The 18,077-nt window shown below is 44.7% G+C and overlaps 1 protein-coding gene across 1 annotated transcript; it reads left to right on the top strand.

The window, feature by feature from the left end:
• The first annotated feature begins 207 nt into the window (after positions 1-207).
• LOC146184002 (chromosome-associated kinesin KIF4-like) lies at positions 208-12,791 on the top strand. Its single transcript, XM_084608468.1, has 6 exons — positions 208-433; positions 3,783-3,973; positions 7,599-7,766; positions 8,772-9,033; positions 9,622-9,732; positions 12,610-12,791. Exons 1-6 carry the CDS (start codon positions 208-210, stop codon positions 12,789-12,791), a joined length of 1,140 nt encoding a protein of 379 aa, XP_084464594.1.
• Positions 12,792-18,077: the final 5,286 nt, after the last annotated feature.

Here is an 18,077-nt window from a genome sequence, read left to right as displayed (position 1 = left end):
ATGCGTCGGCTCATTTTTGAATTTGCAGTGAATTGCGGCAACTCATTGCAATGCCAGATGCGCAGCACACCTCTTTGTAGTAATGTTTCAAGCTACTGCTGTACCTCCAAAGTTTCTCTTTCATTTCCTCGTTAGCTGCTTTCGGACAAAGTTTAACCCTTTGATTATCATTTTTCTCTGCAGACCTCTTGCTCAATCAAAACCGGAATGGAGAAAACTATCCCCGTGAAAGTGGCGGTGCGCTGCCGCCCACTAGTGTCCAATGAAGTACTGGAAGGGTGCCAAGTTTGCACACGGACAGTGCCGAATGAACAGACTATGGTTTTACGTGGTGAAAAAATGTTCAAATTTGACTACGTTTTCGGTGAAGAATCGAGCCAGGCTGAGGTCTACGAGGCATGCGTCTCCAGCCTGCTGCCCAGGATATTTGAAGGTGAGCATATAAAGACTGCCCACAAAAATAACGATTAAAAGTTTTCATTTCTATCCCACGGGTAAACTTGGTTCTGGAGACACGAAAATGTGGCAGCATCGTTATTTACCTTTCTTGCATCGCCGTTAAAGAGAACAACGGTGTTGGCGCATTGTTGTAGTGCCAAAATTGTTACTACGTTTTTCATAATGTCGGGTTCTGACGAACTCGCTACCTTTCTGAAATGAGAGATTAGCGCCATTTTTCAAGAGCCTACAAATTTTGTTAAACCAGTATTCCTGGTTTCCCTTGCCTTGGTGGCTAGGTATGGTGGTGACGTATAGGTGGTTGATTTTCTAGAAGACGTTATTAAGGTAGTAACATAGTATAGCTAAATTAGGCTGAATTATTTTGTTGCCTAGCATGATGAATTAGAAAATGACCTTTCGCACGCTAAACGTTATTTAAGGGTAATGAACAAAACGCTGGTCATTGCAGTCTTGCTCCGAAAAGCAATGATAGACCGCAGTGTTCCTGCACCACTTATCTGTTCTTGTGGTGCTGTGTAGAGCATGATAAAGCACCGCAACAACACAAGGCGTAAGATGGGCAATGTGTGACAGCGCGCTCCTAATCTACGAGTAAAGAAACAGCTGAGAAAGGCGCTTAACAACAGTAATGCGTGAAGAAGTTGCTTTATTAAAATCGGTGGGAATTTTTCAATAATGTCTTCTTGTGAGTAGCTCCGAAACACGCACAGCAAACAGAAATGGTTCCATGCATGCACTTCACACTGGTTTACATCATCTCCAGATGCAGAATGAAACATCTTCTACCTTATTTAAACATTGTAATGTATTTGCAGCCGTAGCAAACACTTTCTCAGTAACCAAAATTTTGTGGCTTGAAATGACTGCACAATCGCTGAATTTCAATGGAGAAAAAATTTAACAGCACCTGTACATGTATTATTGTTTTGAGAGGTGAAGAGAGTCAAAGACGATCGTCAGACAGTGAGGCTCCTTATCCAGTAAATTCAATGGACATTCAGATACAACAAAAACACAGTTACAAACAAATTACAAGATTGCATTTAATTTCACTTAAGAGCTTAATGGCGAGAGCGTTTGCACCTTCGTTTCTTCAACCTCTTCTCTTCTACCTGTATATTGTCTTTGTGTACTCGTTATAATTTCGTTTCTCTCTTTCCTTTGGTGTCGTGGTCGGTGACATCGGCATCTTAGGACTCCTCTGCTTGACACGCGAGACTGAAAGGATTTACATGGACCATACTGGGCTTTTATAGGAACTAGTCTTAAGTAGCCGAATCGGGAAATTATGTCGACGTCAAAACGTATTTCGGCGTCCTGGCCGGATAAATTATGTCGACTTTAGAACCAATTGCGACGTCTGCCGGACACATCTGTGAAACCAATCTCGCGTGCGCGAGATTTTCGACGTGATCCTTGAAAGGTTTTTGTCTTAAAAGAACGGTACAGACCCAGAACATATTTTGATGTATGCGCGTGAAAGAACTGTTCTCTTCGTTTCTTCGAAGCGTTTGGATAAGAGGCCTCTGTCGGAGGAGCTGCTGCTGTTCGCTTGGAAGGACAAGGGGAAGGGTGTACAGGCAGTGCGGGCTGTCTTCCGTTTTTGGTGCGCCACCAGACTCGATTCGAGCTTGTAAGCGAACTATGGTGCCTGTATAATTTTTCCATAGGCCTTCTCCCACATCGTCACCCATCTGATCCTCTCTCTTCTCCCCTTCCTCAGGGCAGAGTAGCAGGCCAGATTTTAAACAATTCGGCCAGCCTCTTTGCCTTCCATTTCAATAAACCCATCTATTGATGGAAGAGATGAAATGGGCTCTTTGATAGCTGAAACATCTCAAACGAGTCAAATTCTGTACCTTAGCAGGCCTTGGCAGGCGAACGGAAGAGTAAATGTCCTGCATGCCAGTATTATTAACTCACTATAAATACCTCTGGTGCATTTTACGGTGTAGAACTTGCCACGGCACTATATCGCTGCCGCATATTATCTGATGAACAGCGTCATTTATCTGCTTCTATAGTGTCATCGAATGTCAATCTAAGCCTATAAATTATGTAGTTACATTTTCTCTCAATCCATGCCGAAAGGAGGGTCCCTGGTGTGATCTTGGAGCCAGATTCATTCATTCAGGGGACGTTCTGCGTAGCAGCTAAAGCATTTAGATGTGATTTAGCTTGGCTCAGAGCATAAATGGATATAAATATATGATCTAGCGTTCATTGATTTAAATTTTAATTCGCGTATTTTGTACGTATGGTTAGGTTTAGCGAAGTATGTAACGGGTGATTTAGGTTTTGCTTAGGATGGAGGCCTAATTAACGTATTTAGTCCAACCTTGTCAAAACGTATGAAGGCGGCGACATCCGAAGCGCAGCTCGAAAGTCTGGCAACTTAGCATGAGAAGAAACCGGCTACCGAGATGGCGTCCAAAGCTTGTCCTGGGGCTGGTTTGAAAGCCACACGTAGCGAGGTATTGAGCCAGCCCACCAAATTTGAAGAGTGCATGTGGTTAAGCGTTTGCAACAAAAATGTTCGATTTCTCTCATGGCACAAATGAAATTACAGCAGACACAAAAACGTCATAAAGGATTGAATACCTTTTTTCCTCTGCCCACATAACTGTTTCATTTGCCTATAGTTGGTGAACTATCGTAAGTGCAACATGCAGCAAGAGTTCAAACTGGAGACAGCAAAAACACTGGCAGTGTAATGCGCTTCTCAAGTAGCAACAATATGCATCATATTGTGCACCAAAACTGAACAGTTTAGTACGTGTTGCACATTTCTATTAGGCGTCTGTAAGCTGAAATCGCCGTGATCGAGGTGTGTGCACGAGAGAAGACGTATGGCATTGAAAACCAAGAGGGCCCAGGCAAAAGTGATTTTCTATTCTTTTTGGGGCTTTCCTTGAAGAATGCGCATTCTGTAATCATTTTTTCATCAGGAGTGCTCTGAAAAAGAGAAGGCCTTACTGCTGCCATTGGTTCCAAGCCCTCTACATCGCATCCAGACCGTGCACATCCATCACACGTCGCATGCACGCCTAAGCTAAGGCAGTGGCTGTCTCGGACTTTGATTTTGAGCACATTCACGTTATAAATTTTTTAACTTCGTGTCCGTATTGTCGTCATACCCAAATTTGTCAGGAAATGGGGCGCCCCCTTTTCATCTCTTAGTTGTAGGTATAGTTTGTGCGTTTTGCTAATTTTCTATGAGGCCCCCATCCGCTTATACTTGCTAGATCCAATTTTACATTTTCAATGAGCTCACGTCAGCAAATATGTTTGAAACCAAACATGTATCTTCTATGTTCAAGGCTACAACGGCACCGTTCTCGCCTATGGCCAAACGGGCTCTGGAAAAACGTTCACTATGGGAACGCGCTCTTCGTCCAATGACACCGGCTGTGACGATGCGAGCATTATCTCCAGGATAGTTGACAATATTTTCAAGCATATCGCGACAAGCACAGAGAAAATATTCCTTGTGCGAGCTACTTTCCTCGAGGTGAGTGCATTGTATGCAAGACAGCAAATACGAGACGTGTAATTCGCGAAAATGTACTAAATATGGCCAATAAAGTTTAAAGAGCCAAACTGTGAGAGCTATTCTGCTGTATGTATATATGACTGTCGATAATCAGGTCATGAGTGAAACGCCACCGATATATTTGTTGAGATGAAGACTTCATTCCCAAGTGGTGCTTCTTGAACGAGTTCTCCTATAAATAGAGAAGCTTTGTTCACTAATGTGTTGCACAATTCGACCATTTCCTAAGCATCGCACAACGAGATTGCGCCATTGCGTTTGTCGTCAAAAGACATGAATGCTGCTTCTGAAGGAATTATTGATTTTAACCTTTTACACAACCACCACATAGGCGGAATAAGCGGCCTTTATTTTATTTTAGCAATCTGAGTGGAAAAAAGATCCAGCTCTGTTTCGATTCGAGCGCGATCGTAGTAGACTTTGTGGGCAAACCAAGCACGGTCATCAACTTCTGGCTGATGGATCATTTGCTTGAAGTCTTGACCCTTCAAGCTTTTACTTGTCTATGCTCTGCTTTCTGTGTATATGCCTATTTCTCTTGAAGTAACCCTGTATGTTATACCTACATCAAGGGTTTTTCCTTTATTTTCTGCAAATTCCTTGAATAAGCAGGCGAATATTCTAGTGCAACTGAATTTTCTTTCATGCCTTTGAGATACAAACTGAACCTAAATGTAGGAGGCATCAGGTTTGTAGTTGTACAACTGGCATGTCATGGATTTAATGTCATTTCTACTTTCTCGCAGATATGCAAGGAAAATATTTTTGATTTATTCTCCAAAATTTCATTCCGAGAACCATTGACGATACAGGAGGACCACGCTGGCACGATAAGGGTAACACTTCACTAGTGCATTAAATTGTTTTGGGCTAACAGCATGATTAGGAGCGTGCAGTTTGAAGTACGTCGGCTATGATTATATAGTTACGTGATTATAATAGGCTGCTCCTATTTTGGGGCACCCGCATTAGCAATGTTGCAGTGCTTATGCATTGTGCTGCGCTCATAAACCTTAATGCAGAACTGTAAGCTTAAAATTAGAATTTCCCAGCTAACCAAACAGGCAGAAACATAAGCGTGATCTGAAGCAAAAAACATCTGGATATCCAGATGCGAATCCATCTGAGGCACCCTCAGCAGGAAAAGTACATGGAGCCTTGTCAGCCCTACTGAAAAACCAAAAGTTCTACGAGGCAATAACTTCACACAATCTCGCCTAATCGCATAGACTCTCATACGGTGGACATCATTATCATAAAATATTTCGCATAATTTATAATAATACACAAGAGTATATGAGATCTTATCCAATTATATGCGACTTGTATGTGATTGCTTATGCGAATTAAGTGAGATCGTGTGAGAAAATGTGAGGATATTGCCTCACATGTTTTCAGTACCCTACTGAAAAACCAAAAATTCTACGTGGCAATAACCTCATAAAATCTCATCTAATCGCATCGACTCTCATACGGTTCACATAGTTATCATAAAATATCCTACATAATTTATGATAATGTAGAAGAAGCTATGAGACCTTATGCAATTATATACGACTTGTATGTGATTTCTTCTGTGAACTGAATGAGATTGTGTGAGAAAATGTGAGGTTATTGCCCCATACAGTTATTTCAGTAGGGTAGGGAGGTGCTTCATTGAACCTAATAAATCCAAAGGCAAACAAAGCAGTAACTTGAGGAGGGTACTCAATGACTTCAAAGGCACGGAACACAGCTCGCCGGCAAACTAAAAGAAACGTACTCATGTACGACCGTAGATGAAGATGAGGAATTGAGAACATACACTATAGAAAAAACATCATAATTAGGATGTAGAATTCCTCGTCGTAGAAATAAAAACCGCAATAATTAGTATGAGGCGAGATACGACACCGGAAGACGACCTGATAACGGTCGGCCTTCTGGCCAACCTCAACGATCAAACTCTGGAAGATTTTACGGCCAGTAATGATTGCTGGGACTCGGGATGTTACCAAATGACTGGAAAACATTCATAGTAATGTTCATCCCAAAGCCGGGCATAAAGATAAAAAAGAAAATTTAAGACCAATCACTCTCACGTCCTGCACCGGTAAGCTCATGGAGGTGGCAGTAAGGCAAAGTCTGTCCGACTATTTGGAACAGCATGGGCTGCTGCCGCCCTCGATGTTCGGCTTCCGGCCACTTTTATCAGCGCAGGATGTACTGCACCAAATCAATAGGGAAGTTATTGATCCCCTTTTAGGGAGTTCAGAGACAGGGCGATTTGGACCCTGGACCTGATGATGGTCTTTGAAAACGTGAAGTATTGTAAAAGTGAAAATTTCAAACGGCAACAATTGCGGCGAGAAATATTTTAGCTACATAAAAACTTAGAAAATCAGAAATCTTATATCAGATTGGGCAATAAAAAAATTAGCTGAGGTTTAGCTTTAGTTCAATCCGGTAGGTTGCGTAAGTAAAGCCGACGTAGCTTCTCTTTCTGTTCTTATTCTTCTGCCTTCTTTCTTCTTCTTCTGCTTCCGCGGCGCGGCGGGCTACCGACCGGGTTTACCCAACGGCTTGAAGAGGGGCCCCATCTACGGTCGCTGTAAATGTCAAACGTGGCTACCGGCCAGGTTTACGCTACGGGTTGAAACCTGGCGTAGTATTGCTTAGGCAATAAAAATTCGGGCCATTCGATATGGGAACACGGAGAACGTCTCAAGGAGCTGTTCTTTTCCGCTGCTCTTTAACGTTGCCCTCATAGCGCTCCCAGAGAAGCTCAACGCCAGTGAATGGCGTACGCCACGCCATCTACGCGTACGACGTTACCATCTGGTCGTTGCATGGGTAACATAGGCCAGATGGTGGGAGCCATCCGAGAGGGGTGCGCTCCGAATAAATCAGAACTCTTGCACATTGCAAAACCTAATGATCTAGGACAAAACATACACATTTACGTCAACGGCAATCCGATACCAGAAATGGACATACTTCGGGTATTGGGATTGCGAATTGATAACCTGGGTAACACTTACAAGACCCTGAAAAATGAAAGTCCACCTGCGGAGAAATTAGTAGGATGATTGGTAGGATCGCCGGCAAGAACGGTGTACGTCTTGAACAAGAAACTGTTTGCCTGGTTTAGGCGTTCGGCGTCACTCGTGGGGGTACGTGGCGCCCTATCTCAAGCTTAGGAAGAGCGACCGTGGAACCCTTGACGCGGTGATTCGGGCGGCGGTTAAAAAGGCGCTAGGACTCCCGGCCATAACCTATGCGGAGTGCCTGCTCCAAATCGGGATCCATAATAGCATACGGGAGCAGATTGAGACCCGCAGAACAAAACATATTTCTAAGCTGTCCGTGACCAGCATAGGCAGGCAAAACCTCTGAGACCTAATTCTCGGGCTTCTTCCCATCATCTCCCCGTCATCGAAAACAGAGTGGACATCTGGGATATGTGGAAGATATTTGGACGGTTAAGCCGCTCTCTAAAAACATGAATTGGGAGCATAATAAGGGGAAGCTGCAAGCCTGCAGAGCAACATTTATGCAAAATAACTAAGGCAGTAAAAGAGGCACATATATTACGTGGATGCAGCGGGTACCCCGCGAGGACGGCATCTGCACCATCACTGTTGTGTACGAAGAAAGACAGGTAAACGGGCTCTCGGTAAAAACTAATGACGCGCTGATGTTGGAGGAAGTGGCGATTGCGCTGGCCTCCACCCACTCAGACGCAGCGTATATAATCTTGGACTCGCAACAGGTTTGCCGAAATTACGTGCGGGGTACGATAGCGCCACTCACCTGCAGAATATTATTGGCACATACGAGCAATTCAGATTCAGCTACTTGTAAAAAAAACAAATAATGTGGGTGTACGGTCGCCAGACGGTGGAGGGGAACGAGACCGCTCAAGCGGTTCCCGAGCTTTCCTACCCGTGGTTCCGCTAAAATAATCCGGTTGCACCGCAGCAACTATAACAATCCCGCTCATAATTTATGCGAAGATGGAAACTCATTTCCGCCTCTGCAGGGGGGAGCTCCCGTGAGCCGCCAAGGCTTCAAACCGGGTGTTTTAAAATCTCGCCATACTAAAATACGTACGTGGATCCGGCATTCACGGGTAGGTGCAAATTCTGCGGGCAGTATGCTGACCTATCCCACATGGTCTAGGCTTGCCAGCAAAACACAAATATAGCAGTTATAACATCCAACTAGGGAGGGCTGGAAGGCGGCCCTGTCCAGCTCGGACTTGAAGGAGCGGGCCCGGATCCAGAGATCTCGAGCAGTGGCAGCGGCCAATGGCGTCTTGGAATGGGGTCTGCCACCCAGAGCCATCCCATCCCCACTTTCCTTTCACAATTCATTTCAGCCTCACAATAAATGTATTCTCTTCCTTCTCCTAAACTTATAAAAGGGCTGTGACCAAATATCTACCTTGAAATAACGTTTTGTCGGGCTAGTTGGTGAGAGTCCATGTTCAAGAAGCGAAAACGCACATGGACACAAGAAATTCAACGGGACGAAGCGCTCCTTCCCGTTGCCTTTCTTGTGCCCGTGTTTGGTTTCGCGCCTTGAACTTATGATGAAATTTCTATACTTGGTATTTTTGAACAGTGCAATGTTCCTTGCATGCTTATTCTCAGATGAAAAAAGGGTGGTACTAGAAATGTTCGCTCTTTCTTTTGATCCCATTTTCAGCTTTCACATTGAGCGCGAACGCTTGCTGATACACTGTCTGTGCTTTTGTTTCAACTTGTATGAACAGGTGACCAACCTGACGGAAATAAGTGTGACCACTCCCGAAGAGACAATCCAGCTCCTCGACAATGCCTCTGCATCTCGATGCACAGCTTCGACCAACATAAACTTGCGGTCATCTCGGTCTCACGCAATCTTCACCATGATTGTAGAGCAGCGGGACAAAGGAGATGGTGTCTCCATAAGGCTAGCCAAGTTCCATACAGGGGATCTCACTGGATCTGAACGAGCTGGAAAAACTAAGGCAGTTGGCGAAAGGCTCAAGGAAGGTTTGTTTCCACTGTTTCAATGTTTAAGCTGCTAGTTGTTGGTGGATAGCTCTAATGCTGGGAAAGGGCGAGCAGCTGGAAGGTAAAAAGGCACAGTAGTCAAACTGAGGCAGAATAGTTCAGATGAGGGTGCGCTACTGTTACGCTCCGTAACATATCCAATGATATCGAAATTTTTGGACGATAAAGTACAGTTTTTGTGCAGCTTGTAGTCCGCCATGTTCTCCATGCAGCTTTTATAGTCGACGTTTCGATAATTTGGTTTGAAAGCCAGATTTCATTCACTACATGTAGGGTTGAATATTTCTCTACGAGGTTCAATACTTTGCTTCATTGCTCACGCAAGTGACTCAGGACGTCTTAACCAGTGTCCTACATGGCTTTTGTGATAAGCGAATTACGCGTAATAGTAAATTATCCATTGCGATCACAGCACACGGTTGTAATTTAGTATTTCATTTTCAAAGATACAGCGCTTGATATCAAATCATATCGTGTTCTAGGGTTTAGCTGTTTGGTTGCCATTAGCTGACATATCATTATCAGTGCCAAAAGATGGATGAGTGTGTACTCCTAATTTGTTCACAGGAATCAAAATCAACAGAGGCCACTCGTCACTTGGCAATGTCATCAGCGCTCTATGCGATGGCGACCCCCACGTACCATACCGAGACTCTAAACTGACAAGGCTGCTTCAGGGTACGTACAAACATTTTTTGGCTGGGATCATGCCTGGGTTGCACGGTTGCGCATTGGGAATGTGGCACATACTGTGTACTTTACTGTGCACAGCGCACAATAATTGCTTTCTTCACCACCATCTCAAGTTTTAGAGAGCGCATCTTTGACCAATACTTGGAGTTAATAATGCGGATTGCATTTAACGACTACATTTTCGACTTCCTTTGTCTGTCATGGCTCCATCCACAAAACTCTGCAGGACAAACCTAGGTGCCTTAACGAGGTTAACAAAAATTTTTATTTTTCATGTTGTTTTTCTCAGTCCACTTAAACATCGTTAAGTAAAGTGCACTAAAGCGAACGGATATTTTTATCCCAGTTCAGGTCTTTAATTTCACATATCTTGACTTATACTAGCGCCTACTGATGTTATTTCCTTTCGCTGTGTCCTTGCTTTGGGTTATAGCTGTAGTTTGGCCCAGGTATTGAGAAGCTCTCGATTCTGCAGTAACCAGCTGCGCTGCAACCGTATTGAACTGCCCGGAATTTAATATTGTCGGTGTCAGGTTTTCTCATAGAGCTTTGTTTTTGTAATTTAGAATGACATTTGATCTAAAATTTTCAAAAGTATTTCGAGAATTACGTGTGTTGAGATTGAGGTATTGTTAGTCAGTGTTTAGTAAGGGTGTCCAATAGTAATGCCCAACCTTTTTATTTTCCTCGAACGGTGTTAACTCACACAGATATGATATTAGGAAACATTCAATCTGCACCTCTGCTGCTTACGACTATATTGTACCCCACCATACTCTTAGCGTATTTGATTTGTTAGTGATTTTTATATGTGCACATTGCTAAATCAGAGTAAGACTGACGAGAGAAACATATTCACTGTACAGACAGGGCTACACAAATGGGAAATATGGCAGACAGAAGTTTATCCTACGACATTGACGTGATATTTGTGAATAAAATTTTGTTATTTGGGGCTCCCCTGGAGGCCTGGTGTCCTATCTCCTGAGGTATTTATGTTTTGGTGCCCTTTTACTATACTCATGTCTAAATACAAACGGCTTTAGTATAAATGAAAAAATGTCGAGTCGCTTATGCAATAAAAAATAAGAGCTGAGTTTCACTTTGATATATTCCAGTTTACTATAGCGGGATTGTGGATGACGCAACTCGGATGATTAGTTACGGGACACTAACCTATTTTCTCCTAGATCCGCAATCAATAGTTTACTATACTAAAGGTCTAAAATTGTTCACACTTCGCCGTGAGAGAAGTGGCAGTACCTATACTAAATTAGTGCGCGTTGCAGTTGCAAGGCATAGCAGTTGACTTGTGCGAGACATCAGCTTGGTACTGTTGTCCATGAGAGACTCGCCAATGCAAACTGCACTGTTCTGCTCCAGATTAGGCGGAATTTACCATGCGCCCACCATGTGCCCTTTTTACAACTGACAGCTGCCTGTCTGTGTGTGTGTCTAAAAGCTGCGCCGTGGTGAAAGCTCATCGATCTACTCTTGGCGTTTGTGGCATTGCATTCTTAGAAGATGCATATTACGAAAGTACCAGGGTAACAGGAAAAGATTTTGCCAGTGACTGAGTATACGGAGAAAGATGGGACACTATATTCCGAAAGGGTTGAAGCCGGTGTTAGAAATTTTCAGACGACGAACAGCAATGGTAAAATCATGCGAGTCTGAGCATGCGACCAATGTGGGAGAGGTTACACATCAGCTGTAGAAGAACGGAGGTTTGGGCTAGTTGGTGATCATCCATGTTTAAGTAACAGTGCAAAAGGAGAGAGACGAGTGGAAGGATGTACACAAATGCTTTGTGCACCTCCACCGTCGTTGTGTACCTCCTTCCACTCGTCTGTCCTTTTCCGCTGTTGCTTAAACATGGTATATACATCAGCTACGCTCTAATGTGTGTGATAGTGCACTCAGGAGGAAAACTGTGCAGCATCACCCGTGCCATGGTGAGAACACAGTGATAAGACACTTTGTTAGTGCCGTCTGAGTCTCTGAGTACCATTAAACAACCGTAAATTTCGGCTGATACGGGACAAGTAACATTTTTATGGGATCACCACGTATGTTTCCCTCGATGTATTAGGGACTGTTCGAAATATGCATAAAGTTTTCTGACCCTCTAACAAGGTGCTGTGAGTTTTAGACGATGGCTGTTAAAGCATATTTTATTGTTTATGCCCCTTCATTTTGCAAATTGTATGCTTGGAGGTATAAGTAAATCCTAGCTGCCTCAAAAATGGGAACCATTTCTGATAAGAAGCATTTAATTGCCACGAGGGTTTAACTAAAATAAGGCGACTACAAAGTGGGGAGGCTCTACAGTGATTAAAAGGACGCTGAGTACGTATTGGTCTGCGTCGAAATAATTCCAAATTCTAGTCACACTGAGGCGAGCCTTGCCAAAATCGGAGATTTCTAAAGCTAGAAGACAATAAAAGGTATATCGGTGAAACTATAGTGCCAGCCAATTTTACGAGCAAAATGCATGCGTCAATAAACAACTCAGAAACGAATACGCGAGGTCATGGTGCGCTGAAATTCAGTTCTAGACGGCGGCGGTCTGTCCTTTGTTTTCCAAGGACGCTTTTTATGGGATATTTCTAGGTTTAGCTTTCAGAGAGACAGTTATATTCTTGCCACTGAACTATTGCCAATATAGCCAGAAAGACTTGGAGGACCAATATTTGCTAAAAGTAATTTAAAAACGTGGTTCTCGATGTCCCTGGTATGTTCGTGGACTAGGCAACCTATCGTTTGGAGGTAGCATTAAACTTGGTTTATGGTAACTACGTTACAGATGCGTCACTTCCTAGCACTGAGTTTCCTCTTCCGCGTTCATTTATATTTCTCTAGATTCGTTGGGGGGCAACAGCCACAATGTGATGATTGCCTGCATCTGCCCGGCAGACAGCAACATGGAGGAGACCCTCAGCACATTACGTTACGCGGGCAGGGCTAGAAGGATCAAAAACAAGCCTGTTGTCAACTTTGATCCGACACAAGAACGAATCGCCCGACTTCGCCAGCAGGTGTGATCCCGTTTGATGTGTACTGTGGCCTATCCTTGTATTAAAAATAGCATCTTTAAAGTTTGGGTGATTACTGCCCTACTGAAAAAATTTAATGAGACAATAACCACATTTTCTCTCACTATCTCACTCAATTTTCATAAGAAACCACATACAAGTCGCATATATTTGCATAAGGTCTCATAGCTTCTTGTACATTATCATAAATGATGTACGATATTTTATTATAACGATTGCACCGCATGAGAGTCTATGCGATTCGATGAGATTTTATGAGGTTATTGCCACGAATAACTTTTGGTTTTCAGTAGGGTAGTCTCGAAAATTTGGAGGAGGGCAGGGCATACAGCAGATTTTGTTTTCTAAAATTCACCGGATAGACAATCAGGACCCGGAGCTTTGGAAAGCAGCAAACGGCCAACTGCGTCTTCCATTTTAGTTAAGGTTAATGGAGGACTTATCGCCTTCATTCATTCTCCTGCAGCGGCTTAATCATTAAAACAAGACACTTTACATGAACATCAACAGCATTACCTGTAGTTTCAGAAGAAAGACAGGTGTAGCGACTTGGAAACTCGGTTACTATTGCATCAAAATTAGTGAGCAAGGCACCGCTACAATAACCCCCGCCGGGGTGGCGCAGTGGTTAGGCCACTCGACTACTGTTCCCAAGGACGCGGGATCGAATTCGGGCCTCGGCGGCCACTTTTCGATGGGGGCGAAAAGCAAGGCGCCCGTGTGCTGCACGATGTCAGTGCACGTTAAAGAACCCCAGGTGGTCGAAATTTCCGGATGCCATCATTACGGCGTCTCTGATAGCATGAGTCGCTTTGGGACGTTAAACCCCACAAACTACCACCACCACTACAATAGAATTCAGATACTCGTTTGACAGCTGCATGGTGACGCTCATTATGCAATGCTTGTCTAGTTGGCGCCTCAGACTGCAAAGCATGATCGCTACGAGACCGCACACGGCCCGCTCGAAAGCGCTCTGCATCGAACTCTTTAAGGTGGTAATTTACAATAGGAATTTCCTCAGTGTATAAGCCAGGAGCCTCACATTCAAGCTCGTGCTAATTACGAAGGCTCAGCAGCAGCCGTTTTCCTTCACCGAATTTGAAGACCTGACTCAACCAATCTCTATAGCTATGTTCCAAACTTTTTGCTTAAAGAACTCCCAAGCTGCAAATGACTGCAGACTCAAGGCGAACCAAGAATCCAAAGCTGTCCTCACGCGCTGTGCAATGTCTTCCTCGTCTACCAGCGAAGCATGAAGCTTCCATCGAGACAACTGCGGCCTTTTTTATTTTTTCGTCATTTTTATTTATTTTATAAATGTGCATAATTTCAAAATATATACCACATATATTTATTACATTCTGAGACAGCAGGAAGCACCGGCAGGTTCTCTTTTCTATTGCCAGCCCAGCTGAAGCAGCAGCTACAAACCAGCAGCGTTTCATTCACGCTTCGTCTTCTCTCCGACGAGATGACCAACGATGATGATGAATATGTACAGATGAAGATGACGTGCACGCAAGGTGCTTACAATCTTCCCCCTCATGGACGAAAGCGATCATTGTGGTCGCAGGTTACAGATGGTCAGCGGTTAGAGACGACGGTCACGAACAGGCAATGCAGGGGCGTTTAGATAGTTCACACGTGATGCTTGCTTTAGAACCGTGTAAGGACCAAAGCAATTCTAGAGGGCACTTTGGACCAATAAAGTGCGATGAGGCGAAATCCATTAGAGCGCGGTGGATCGTAGCCCTCCACTACGACACCTCTATCTCCCTCTCTTCTTTCACTCCCACCTTCCGCCGTTCCTTTAGGGCGTCGTACATGTGTCAGCGGAGAGTTGTGACAGACACTGCGCCTTTTAAATCCGGTAAATCAATTTCAAACGTCGCTCATACCCGCTGTACTAAGGCATCCTAGACATCTTGGTCTGCTTCAATTAGCTTTGTGGTGCTGCGTTCGAAAAAGTGACAAATAAAAGGCGCCACACGGACGCCTGGATTGTACGCCCGGCGGGATCAGCTTTGCATATGCATGAATCACCCGGTGACGTCATGACCTGTCGTGACAGTACGTCGATCGCTCCCTTGTCGAACACAACCAGCATTTAATGAAACGCATCAAAGTTCACCGGCGCTCTATAATTCGTTTACAGGAAAGGAAAGTCGCAGTAGCATCTGTCACTCGCGGAATCCCGCGTTCATCCTCACGGTAGACAAGGAGAATTATGAAGAGCGCTGTACTATCCGAGCGTGGCGCATTTTTTTTTCAGCATGGTATTTATTACATGCTTTTAAATTCGGCGTAGAGTTATATACATTATTTACAGAGTAATCAACCTGTAGGCGAAAAGTCCATTTGGAACATACAACACAACACAACTAGAATACGACTTAGCACAACTTCACTAAAACGGTGGCAAGGAAAAAAACCATCAGTGGCGCAATGGATTGACACTACTTACCTCAGCACTGAGCGAATAAAAAATGTGTTCGAATGTTGAAAAAAAAATCCTAGCGCGGCGCTATTGGTAAAGCGCCAGGCTGGGTATCTAAGGAATGGAGGTTCGATTCCGGCGCCGACAAGGTTTATTAATTTATTTTTAACTCTCGCTCTCAAATGCGTGACACCTCTGCTGACAACCTTCTGTCGACAACGATGAGGCATTAAAGGCATTTCGATGCATTTCGTCGTAAAAAATCGGCTAATAAATTTTCCGCACAAAAGCCACGTATGCGAGGGCACTCAGAGGGGGGTCGAATATTAAGGGCAGTTTCTGATAGCTTGAGTGGCTTAAGTTCGGAGGCGGGCAAGCTCACGGCAGTGAGTAATGCGAGAAACGTATTATTCGGGGGAAGGTGCGTGAGAAGGTGTGGTAGCTGAGAAGAAAGATGCTTCGAGCGAGAAAGTGGGGACGGCCATAAACCAAAAAAAAAAAACGGAGAATAGGTGGTGGTTCGTTGAACGGCAGTGTTGTAGGCAAAGGTGACAGGGGAGTAGGGTCCAGTTGTTGTGACGGGGGTGCATGTATGTGGACAGCTTGTCGGAAAGGGTGCGATGAAAGCGTTCTGTGAGGCCATTGGTCTGTGGCTACTAAGTGGATGTACTTTTGTGCACCGTGTCACAGCATGAAGCACTGCTTCGAGCACTGAGGAGAGGAACGACTTTCCACTATCACTGAGGAGGAGACGCGGGGCGCCATGGCGAAGGAGTCTGGTGGGGAGAAAAAAGTTGGCGATTTGAGAAGCAGAGCTGGAAGAAAGTTGTGGTTTAAACGTATCAGGTGAGGTGGTCGACCGCAGTAACGACACAGCGGTTGACCGCTAGTGTCAAAGGCAGGGGTCCATACAAGTTGATTCCAACCGTTTCGAAAGGCGTGAAAGGACACGGGGGAGGCAGCAAGAGACCGGCCGGAAGTGACGTGGACCATTTGGATCGTTAGCAATGGATGCAAGACGCGACGTATTTCAAAACAGAGGTTGAGAGGTCAGGCCATACGAAAAGGATCTGGATGCGGTCATAGGTTTTCTTGTAGCCAAGATGGCCAGCGTTGGGATCGTCGTGAAAGGCTTGCAGAATTTGAAAAAGTGGAGAGAGGGGAATTACGGGAACCCAGGCGTGGCTTAGCGGGCTGTAGTTGTGCCAAAATAGTTTGCCATTCCTTAGCTTTAAATTTTTGAGCTGGAGACGGAGACAGGCATTTGGAGTTCTGGTAATGCCACTCAGACGATCAATCAGCTTGCGACAGTATGGATCAGCACGTAGTTGGTGGGAGAGATGACAGCCTATTGCTGGCGCAGCAGTAACGGAGGCGGAGATAAAAAGCTGCATGACTGTAGGCTCTGAACGGCGCGGCTCAAAGGCGCAGGTAAGGAAGGCGAAGACATATATTTTGATGGCGAAGCAGTGGGCAACATGAGAGAGCGTTGGCGTCTTTGTGCTGCTTGCCCGATTTGTAAGTAATTGTGAAGAATTGTGCTCTTGAAGATGGAGAATCCGACGCCCGAGACGTCCAGAAAAGTTTTCCATTGAGGATAACCAACATAGGATGTGGTGGTCAGTGACGACCTTACAGGTATGGACAAAACGTCTTAACGGCCAGACATTCCTGCTGCATAATAGTATAGTTTTAGTCCGCGGGACTCAGAGCACGGCTTGCATAGACAACAACGTTTTCCGTAGAGCTGTCTTGGCGTTGCAGAAGAACAGTGCCAATGCCGTGACTATCGATGTGCAAAATGGTCTGAGCTTTATTGTCAAAATGGTAGAGGGCGAGACTCGAAGTCAGAGCATGAGACCAGACAAAGGGTGTATCCATGTGGAGAAACGCATGTAATGGGGAGACAATAGAGGCGAAATCGCTGATAAAGCGCTGGAAGTAGGATGCCAATCCCAGGAAACTGCCTAGATCTTTGACCCGAGTCGGACGTGGGAAGTGCAGTGCAGCAGCGAGTTTTCTCAGGGTCAATCTTAATTCCGGCGCTGCTTACGAGATGACCAAGAACTTTAATACATTTTGACGCAAAACAGCATTTCATTGTGTTTAGCTGAAGGCCAACGTTGGAAAGTGCTGTCAAAACTTTGCCAAGTCAAGTAAGATGATCTGAAAATGTCTAAGAAAAAATGACGATGCCGTCCATGTAACTCAGACACGTTTTCTATTTGAGCCCTCGTACAACTGTGTCAAGCGTGCGCTCGAAAGTTGCAGGAGCCTTGCAGAGCCCAAAAGGCATTGCATTGTATTCATATAAATCATCCGGAGTGTCAAAGACAGCCTCCTCTTTGTCATCTTCATGCATGGGGATTTACCGGTACCCTGATCGTAAGTCAAGGCTGGAGAAATTTGGGCACCTTGTAGACAGTCGAGGGCGTCGTCAATTCTAGGGAGGGGGTACAAATCCTTACGAGTCATTCTATGAGAGCACGGTAATCTACACAGAATCAAACCAAGCCGTCATCCTTCACTAAAACAACGGGTGATGACCAAGAACTAGACGAATGGCATATAATGTTGCGGGCGAGCAAGTCAGCAATATTTTCCTTGATAACCTTGCGCTCGGTTGAAGACACACGATATGGCCGGCGTCAAACGATGCCCGATCGGTAGGTGTGGATGCGATTCGTTGCTGCAGCGGTTTGACCCGATGCTCGAGACCTCACGTCGAATGAGGCTGCGTGCATGGTCAATACACCGAGCAATGCTTCTGTTTGCTGTGAGGTCGGTGCTCATCATGTTGCAAAGTTCTCCACTGAGCAAAATAGGAGATGTAT

The sequence above is a fragment of the Amblyomma maculatum genome, chromosome 7 (assembly GCF_055883805.1).
Source record: "Amblyomma maculatum isolate TAMU_Amacu chromosome 7, ASM5588380v1, whole genome shotgun sequence".
Taxonomy (NCBI): domain Eukaryota; kingdom Metazoa; phylum Arthropoda; class Arachnida; order Ixodida; family Ixodidae; genus Amblyomma; species Amblyomma maculatum.
The sequence above is the reverse complement of the archived record's forward strand: the minus strand, read 5'-3'. Positions and strand labels throughout refer to the sequence as shown.

Excerpts from the sequence above, each read along its gene's own strand:
- LOC146184002 (XM_084608468.1), top strand. The coding sequence starts at position 208 with ATGGAGAAAACTATCCCCGTGAAAGTGGCGGTGCGCTGCCGCCCACTA. Across the intron at positions 434-3,782 it reads GCTGCCCAGGATATTTGAAG|GCTACAACGGCACCGTTCTC; the intron begins GTGAGCATATAA and ends TCTATGTTCAAG. Across the intron at positions 7,767-8,771 it reads TAATCTTGGACTCGCAACAG|GTGACCAACCTGACGGAAAT; the intron begins GTTTGCCGAAAT and ends TTGTATGAACAG.